The 9,364-nt window shown below is 39.7% G+C and overlaps 1 protein-coding gene across 2 annotated transcripts; it reads right to left on the bottom strand.

Annotated features, from left to right (window-relative positions):
* Window positions 1–45: 45 nt before the first annotated feature.
* LOC128383864 (Y-box-binding protein 2-A-like) lies at window positions 46–4,402 on the bottom strand. Of its 2 annotated transcripts, none has more exons than XM_053343453.1 (10): window positions 4,231–4,402; window positions 3,215–3,278; window positions 3,057–3,090; window positions 2,892–2,981; window positions 2,543–2,785; window positions 2,217–2,305; window positions 1,925–2,126; window positions 1,301–1,432; window positions 1,121–1,200; window positions 46–674 (listed from the first exon to the last, which is right to left on the bottom strand). In XM_053343453.1, the coding sequence occupies exons 1-9, from the start codon at window positions 4,307–4,309 to the stop codon at window positions 1,159–1,161; spliced, it is 975 nt and encodes a 324-aa protein (XP_053199428.1). In that variant the 5' UTR covers window positions 4,310–4,402; the 3' UTR covers window positions 46–674; window positions 1,121–1,158. The 2 variants fall into 2 exon arrangements, with proteins under 2 accessions (XP_053199428.1, XP_053199429.1); XM_053343454.1 differs by having other exon boundaries at window positions 1,121–1,197.
* Between the last annotated feature and the right edge of the window lie 4,962 nt (window positions 4,403–9,364).

Here is a 9,364-nt window from a genome sequence, read left to right as displayed (position 1 = left end):
AATGCAGTATCAAATCATTACACATGAGGAAATATGGACTGAATCCTGAGATTTGCAAACATGATTTATTAATTAGTTTTGTTTTTTTAAGTATTGACATTGCACATAATCCCCTCCAAAGAAAAGCACACACACAAATAAGTAAAACAAAGAAATAATGTTTCTTTTCATCAATCCATCTTGAACTGAGGAAAATGAGTAGGTTTTTAGAATTGATCAAGGTGGTAACAGAACTAAACTGACTCCCATAATGCACCAACCTCATACCTGCTTGGTTTTCCCCTCTTCAACCAAATTAAAAAGTTAAATAAAAATCAAGGCTGGTTCCTCTAGTTAACTACTTGATGTGGCCCATCTTGTCAATTAAAGAAAATGTTTTTAAAGGGGGACTGGAATAACTGGGCTTCCAAGCAGATCCATAATTTCCCATTTTTCCCTTTTAAAAAGATGTACTTTTAAATTTCTAAATATACACCCACAACCCACCTGTATCCCCTTATTCCCTACCCCTTCCCTCTCCAAACGTCAGTGTCTAAACACAAGACAAGATGGGAGGGGTGAAAGGGGCCTGAGGGATGACAGTGAGACAGGGTGGGTTGGAGGATGGGGGAGTGCAGGGAGGGTAGAGCAGTGCATGTGTTCTGAAATAGGTCCAGTCCTTCAACCCCTTGGACCTACAAAACAAAAAAATAACAAAAAAGGGAAATAATAAAAAACGCAAGGGAGACAAAAGGGATTGAGAGAGACAGACAGTTAAGAAACAGACAAACACAAAAGAGACTTTAACTCTGAAAACAAGGATAATTTCAGTCTGAATTCCAGGTTCCCGGAGTCTGAGCTTTCACTCAGAAATGTTCCCTGCATTAAACAAAAGACTCAGTCCAAACATAAGCGGAGAAGTCCTGAAAGACAGCATAAAACTCCTCTCTATCCCTTTAATACTATCACTCCACCTTAAATCCATTCACAAGAAAACTTAACCAAACTGCCCGTTTATGTCCGTCACTTTGCCCTCTAAGATAGCCAGCGAGGCACCTTTAACACAAGTCATGTCACCCTACACCCTCCTGTCGCCCACCCCCCCGACCCAGGGTTGCACCACTTGAATGTGGGATCCCACCTCTTGCCAAGGGTAACATGACTGTTTTCTTGCAAGCGTCACTCTGTTGGTGCTGGGACTGTTGTGGCAGCTTCCTGCTGCTGGGAAGAAAACAAACAGTCACTTGTGATTGTATAAACACAACCAGTCAAAACACAGCAATCATGCAAAGGTTAGAAAAATGCTGGTTCAGCAACTTACCTCGGTGGATTTTGGCATTTTAGGAGAAGTTTTGGGGGACGACTTCGGTGATTTGGATGTGGATTTCAGGTCAGCTGGCTTTGAGGTCGGAGGAGGGGTACCAGGCTCTGAGGCAGACTTCTCTGTATCGTTCTAAAATATACAGAAGCAGGAAAGTAGTTCAGTGTTTGGCATGAAAGTGTTGTGAGATCTTTCTAGTAAAAACATGTCAGTGTTTGTGTTTTGTTCAACTTTTGGACCTGCAAATTTGCCCAAAGGAAACAATGTTTTAAAAAAAACAAACATGTCTATAATTATAATTTGAACAGTCTAGCTGTGATCCAGTACAATACCACACTACTGACTACACACTGCTTAAAGTCAGTCTGTTCAGTGTCTTGATTAGCTACATCAGACCCATGATGTAACAATCTCAGTGCTGAATGACAATTGTGTTACGCAGGTTTTATAATATCTTAAAATAATGCCAGAGGAAAAGCTCACTGACACCAAACGTTTTCAATTGTTCAAAACATCAACTTATATGCAGATGAACATAGAAAGTGTCCACTGTAGTTTCTGTGTCACTCATGAATACCAAACTGATGTAGTTTAATGCTGTCCACACAGAATAACCATACTCACTTTAGAGGTAGAGGACTCTGAAGTCCTTTGCCTACGTCGTCTTGACTGGCGTCGCTGTTTTTTCTGGTCTTGGCCCTCGGCTGCATCCCCGTTGGTCTGGGGGGCTTCAGAGGCCTCTGTCTGCTGCTGGGGCGGCTCCTCTGGAGCAGCTACCTGCTGGCCCTCTGTTGACTCTTCAGCACCTGGACGAGGGCGGAACGGCCTGTGGATGCATAGACAGTAGATTAAATAAGCTTTGCATTTGTGGAACTGCAAATGCAAACACAAAATATAGGCAATGATGTCAAGTCACCTGCGGTAAGGACGCCAGAATCTACGCCGTGGCGGTCGCTGCGTTTGATTGCCTTCTGCTACTCCATTCTGTTGCTCTGCAGGTTCCCCCTAACACAAAACAAGCAGACACATTTTGAAAGTGATAATTCACAGTGTTTAACTCTCCCAAAGTCTCCTGCTTTACACTCACTTAACTCTAGATTGTGGTTGAATCTTATTTTTGCCTTTCAAAACTTCCTCACTCTGTCTCAGGTGAATAAAGCTATAATACCCTCACTTTTCAGCTTCATTCTAGGCTCCACATGATTGTTTCTTCCTTATACTCAACCATCTGCTTCAGCTTACATCTTGTGCCTCCTGCGGTGGCCTGCGGGGTCTTCGACGGCGCTGCTGAGGTCTTGTGCCATCGCTCTCTCCTTCACCCTCGCCCTCAACAGAGGGCTCTTGGCCGTCAGCTGGCTTGCCCTGGTCACCAGGCCGGGAGTTGCGGGGGAAGAACCGTCGACGGAAACGGCGTTTGTTCGGTGCGTAACGGCTACCTTTGACTGGAATACCACCAGGGCCAGTCACATTTGCTGCTTCTGAGCCCTGTGGGACATTTATTAAAAAATAAAATGAAGACAAATTCAAGATCAGCAGACATTTACATGTCTTGTGTTAATCACATTAGTCTAATTGACTTCATGACTCTCACCTTGGCTGCTTCAATCACATCAAACTCTACAACCTCCCCATCTCCCACGCTGCGGAGGAATTTCCTAGGATTGTTTTTCTTGATGGCAGTCTGAGGAGAGATTAGGCATCAAAAGATAGTACTATTCCATAACACAATAAGTCAAGAAAATGTCCCTTGACTTACCTGATGAACAAACACATCCTCTTTGGTATCATTCCTGTGAGAAAAAACACCTGATTACTAACAGTCTTGACTGACAACTTTAAAACAATTTTCTGCTAAAAGCCTGATTTTGTACTAAAGTTGTAGTGATGTAGGTCATTCAGAAGGGAAAACTGTACCTGTTTATGAAGCCATATCCATTACGTACATTGAACCATTTCACTGTGCCTTGCACTAAGGTGGCTGCAACAACAGGTGGCACACAATTAAATTATTATATAGAGAATGAAAGAACATAATATACTCTTATCTTGGTTGTATCAATGGCAGAAGTGCTAACAACAAGAAATGGGAGCACTGAGGGTCAATCATTAACAGTAAGACTTTGAAACTAGGTCTACACTAGGTCATGAAGGAGGGGCTGCTAAACAAGGCGACGTGTTTTTCACCTCAAATTAAGGTCGAAAACAAGTTAGAAAAAACTCTTACCCTTCTCATGAGGCAGAAAAGGGGTGAGAGGTTGCCTTTGAGAAACTAAGAAAACACCTTAACGCATTTAATTGGTTGGTGTGCCCCTCACAGAAATGATTTGCACCTGTGTGAGCGCGCGTGAACATGAACTGCTTGGAGCGCGTGGCAGCAGAAACTGAGGTCATATATTCATACTGTTGACACATAAAAATACAAATAGAGATTCATTCCAGTATGTTTTAAAGATTACAGGCTGAACTCAAAGCTGTTTAAACTCCAGGTGAGGGCAAACACTTAGAAAGAAACACATTCATGTCATTTTTGAATTATTAATAAAAAATTAAGCCAATTTTTCAACTGTTGCTTTGAGACTAATGTTTGGTTTGCACGAGCATTGGCGTCATTGGTATAAATAGGCTAGTTGCTTTCCACAAAACCCATGCGTAAAAACACCTGACACGTGTTGTTTGCTGCCAGAAACGAAACTCACCGCGGTGCCAAACAAGTGATTTACTATCATTTATGGATATAAAAATAAATGACAACTTATAGGCCTACTTTGAGCAACAGATAACCTACATAGTTAACACATGACAAAAGCTTTATGTTCCTGGGACAATGTCAGTCAACTTTTTATGCTGCCACAATGCACTCATCCATAAGACGCACAGGAACGCGCACTAGTACAATTCAATAGACCATGGTGACTTCTTTCTACACCCACCTATGACTTTCCTCTCCGGCTGAGGCTTGTCTTCCACCGGTACCGACGGTGGAGCGCTCTGCGCCTCGGCGTCGGTCATGCTCGCTGTCCGTTTAATACACTTCCACTCCTGTATCCCCTCCCTCCTGCTCTTCCCGAAAGTTTATATCCGACACGGCTAAGTTTTTATCCCGACATCCCCTCGGGTTGCCGGACGAAAGCCGCGCCCTCATTGGTTTCAGGGGAGCCCAAGGCGGACCGTGATTGGATGAGCGCGACCGGCAATTGGGAGGGAAAAATTGACAGGTGGAGGACAGGTAGGACTAAGAGGAGCCTGATTTTATAACTTTAAATGGTTTAAAGATAACGGTGCATGTTACATAGGTGCACAATTACAAGCTTTTACAGCTCATTTTATGCAGTTGTAAAAGACAAGATAGCCTAATTAATGCCTCTCAAGAAAAGTCTCACATTCCCTGCTTGATTTAACATAACATATAACAACTGAAGCTTTCTTTAAATTAAATGATCATGCCCTTAGTGCAAATTTGACTCTAAACTTCTCAAATATGTCTGATCACCCAGTAGCTCATGCAGTAATAGCCTACCACAATCACATTACAATATGATCACATAACAGCATCTGTACGTTATTCACTCATGACACCAGTGAGTGAGGAAAACAGTGTTCAATGAAAATGAAGGGGGGAAAAACAATGAAGAAAAAGAAACTTAAATCATTTGACACAGTAACTGTTTTACTGATGATTATGATGTTTAATTTAATTTAATTCTAGTTCATGATAAATCTATAAATGACTGTTCTCTGCAGGATGCTGGTTGAGGTCCAAGCAAAAATTGGACATTTATTTAACCAGGTTTATTACAATAAATCAGACTGTTGTGCTAAAGCTATGATATGGGCTTACAGCTCCCCTCCTTCTTCTTTCACCCTGACCACCACCTCCGTCCAGGTTGCCTATGGATTGGAGGTCGAGCTAGACAATGGCCCACAGCAGGGTGTCTGACATGTTCTTTATACCTAGGAGTCCATCTACCGCAGACAGCCTCTGGGTTTCTTTCTTGAAGTTAGTAACCTCTTTGCCAGTGCGTGAAAGCAGCAGTCTGTACAGGGCATGTTGATGGCAAACTAGCTTCAGTGCTAAAAACAAACCCATGCCAGTCTCCAGAACTAAGGCCTCATGACTTAGGGTCCACTGTCCGCTGACTAAAATCCTCTAACCATGTCAAAACAAGTGGGAATCATAAACAGTAGATAAGAATGTTGCTTAAAAGTGGACAAAATAAAGAAATATAAAAGCATAAATTTGTGACAGAGCTCAAGCACTAAGCCAACCTAGTACCCATGGCACTGCCAAGATGGTGATGAGTGGAGCCAAAACTGCTCATTAGAAACCAATGGGTGACATACAATTTACAATGCATTGCTAGAAGCTGAATTGTATTAAACTGTATTACTGGCACATAAGTAATCAGATTATCTGTAATCTAATTATGTACTCAAAAGTAATCAGATTACCTGTAAGAGTACTTTTGGGAAAGTAATCAGATTACCTGTAAACTACTTACGTTCTCAAAAGTAATCAGATTACATGTACAAGTACTTTTGATTACTTACTAATCATAACAACACAAGAACAGAGGACTATGAGGACTGTGATGTCCACCACCTTTTGTTTTAGCTAAAATAAAGATTGACCTGTTACACATTGAAGTAATTGATGAAGTATTGTTTACATGTAAAGAAGTCTTTGAAGGAGGTGACCTAATATACATTTACATATTTGTCTGTGTAAAGTTTTGCTCTAGGACCTAGATCCAGGTGATCCAGACATGCTGGACCAGTGGACCAGTTCAAATTTCAGTACATTTAATGCAAAGACCCTGTATCAGTGTCAATTACAACACTTTCCCCCACATACAGTCTGTGAAAAAGTTATGGGAACATTATTCTGAAAGTGAGACAGCCAAACATAGCATGATGCTTTAATGGCAGTGGGCTTTGAGAACAGTTTCAGAAGCTTTTAATAGCAACAATCATTTTAATGTGGATGAACTGCATACTGTACATTCATACTACAGTTGTCTTAGCAGCACACTGTTACATTTAAAACCACATTCAAATACAAAGTTGAATATCAACAATCTACAAACCTCTTTTATGAATAAAAGCCTCTTACTCAATAATGCAATAATCATATTTTCATGTCTCCTGTAGTTTTTATTTACAATATATAACTTTTAATATAGATATTTTCATGAATGCAAGATTTAATTTGTTTGACTGTTGCTTGTGTGGCAGTTTATTTTATTTTTGTGATATAAAATAGATCAGACTACTGTAGGATTAAATCATGTCATCATCATTTGTTAATTGGAAATATAGTGTTGATATAAACTTTGAACAAAATGTAATAGTTAATAGTTATAAATGAAAATATTAAAATAGTATTCATATGTTAAAGTTTACCAAATGTTGTATTTTTTGCCTTTTTTTAAAACATTTCTTTAAACCAAATACAGACCATCCCTGAGAAACTAAGCTGCTATTGTACAAAATAAAGAATTAGCTGCACACTGAATAGTTTTAAGGCCACTAGGAGGCGTCATTTATTTGCCATTGATGCAAGAAAGCTTTGTGGGTATTGTGAGGCTTATATAGTGAGGACTAGAAAAACAAAAAAAACATACACACTTGCCAGAGGTGCATTTAACAAGCTGATCGCTACATAATGCTCTTTTATCCTGCACCTGACCCTCTGGTTTATTTTGGATGCATCACACTGAGTTCTATTGCAGCAGTAAACAAAATGCACTCTCCAAAACCATCTCAGGTTCTGCTGGGTGTAAGGCTCCTTAGTTACCTTCAAGTAGTAGGTGAAATACTCCCCCACACACAGAAATGGACTCTGCATAATTATTCGTCCACGTTTAAGACTTCTGACTTTTCTGAAGACATTGTTTTGAAATGTCTTGAGAAAAATCTGAAGTCAGTCTTAAATGTTGTGTGGGAGTATTTACACTTTTAATTTAAACTAGACTTCTATCCTTCAGCAAAAGAGTTAAACTAATAATCCATGTTTTATCTGTATTGTATAATTTTTTGTCCTTTCAATAGATTCAGAGTCAGATTTGAATCTGAAACATTCATTTCCAGTCAGTATTAAAGACAAAAAGAGTGCAAATATAATTAATTCAAATGTGAACTAGACGTTATTTTTGATTACCTCTTAAATATAAATGACAGTCTTTAAATACATTTTTTGTCCTTTGAAGACCAGCCAGTAGAGGTAAAATATGTATGACCTGATGATGACTTTTATTTTGATGAAAATATGAGGTTGGGATAAAATATGATGTCCTAAGTAAGAATAAAAGTCTCTCACCAAGCAATCACATCATTGTTTTAATACAGTATTATATTAATTGAAAGACTGATAAGGAATTCATTTGCTTGCCTCAGCCCTGTCATGGCTTTCTGCTGCTGTGCTGAGGAACCACAGGATTAAGTTTCCAGCTGTTAAATGAGCTTTTTTCTGTTGATTTTGATTTTTAAATAAACATCTTTTAAATGCCTGAAAGAGGGTTTTATGTGCTACAATAATAAAGTTTTATGATTAAGAAGGTAATTTCTGAATTTTCATTATGGGGTTAACCGTGCACCACAAACCTGAGCATATAGATCATAAGCCTCTAGTTTCATGGCACTAAATTTAACCCAGCAGCTTTCAGAACTGCCAAGTTCATTGAAATCATTTGCTGAGCAGAGAAGCCACCCTTAGTCTCTGAGCAGAAAAAAAAGACTCTCATTAGAAGTGTAATTATAAGTAACAGAGGAAATTACATCCAGTGGAAAGGAACACTGTCAGGATGGTAATACTGACACTGTGGAAATATTCAAATATGCAGGGCACATTTTAGATACCATTTCTCTAAGTTCACTGAATGGAAAGTCCTGTACACACCCTGATCTGCACTCTGCATGTGGAAGAAGAAGAAATGCACGTTTTTTCCTTAATATGCAATCAAAGACAGTTTCTTCCAGACATGATGAACTATAATTATGGTCTCGGGAATATGGCAGATAACTTTGTGGAGCAAACTGAAGTAGATGACACGAAGATATAAGTATAGCCCAAGTGTCTAAGTGAGAATAGCGTTCATTAAATAACACCATTGTTATCCATTACAGTCGTCTGTGAATATAACTCAAGATGTGTGCATTAATCAACATGCGTTTTTGGTGGCGCTTACATACAGTGTGCAATCCTCCGGGCAAAGGAAATAAGTTCAGGGCAAAAGATGATCAGTCCACACGCATGCGCAGAGTGTGCCAAATTGCCGAGGTTTGCGATTGGATGAAAGCAGCATCAAGCAACACAGTTTAACCACGATTAGACAGGAAAAGTCGCAGCTTCATCTTCAATGTAAAACTGTGCTTGTGTCGATTAAGCGGGAAACTTTGCAATTGTAACTTTATATTTTTGTAGACATTTAAGTCTTCAAGAATAAGACAGGTGATATATTCTGAGCCATCAATTCAGTCATAATAACAATGGGAAAAGACGTTCAATAATTAAACAAGAAAACTCTGAAAATATGATTATAGATCTGCATTACACCACTATAGTCATACAAATCTAAATAGTTATATCACATTCAAATGTTTAGTCAATTTACTCACTGTGCTTACAGCAAAGTGGACCATAGCTACAGCTCAGTTTGTGCTTCTGACCAGCATAAAATATGAGAATGTGAGGAGAAATCTAGGTGGTATTTATCGGAGTGGCTTGAGGCGGGGCAGTTGTGGTGGTCCTGCTCCAGAAACTAAACAGGATATTAATACAACTTCCACACTGTTAATGCACAGGGCTACCATCTTGGATTTTGAGGTTGGTGCTGGTATGGTTCGTCTGACTTCAGGGGGTGTTCTAGTTGAAATTTCTGACCGGGAACTCAGAATTCTGACTTCTGAGTGCAACTGGAACGAACCAGTATACCTGCTTGTGGCAGAGGGGGTACACAGTCGATTGCAATATGTAACCTCACCACTAGATGTCGCTAAATCCTACGCACTGCACCTTTAAGCTAACATCAACATCAGTGGTGACTGTCATCTCCATGACGACTGTGC

Source organism: Scomber japonicus, chromosome 22 (genome assembly GCF_027409825.1).
Source record: "Scomber japonicus isolate fScoJap1 chromosome 22, fScoJap1.pri, whole genome shotgun sequence".
NCBI lineage: Eukaryota > Metazoa > Chordata > Actinopteri > Scombriformes > Scombridae > Scomber > Scomber japonicus.
The sequence above is the reverse complement of the archived record's forward strand: the minus strand, read 5'-3'. Positions and strand labels throughout refer to the sequence as shown.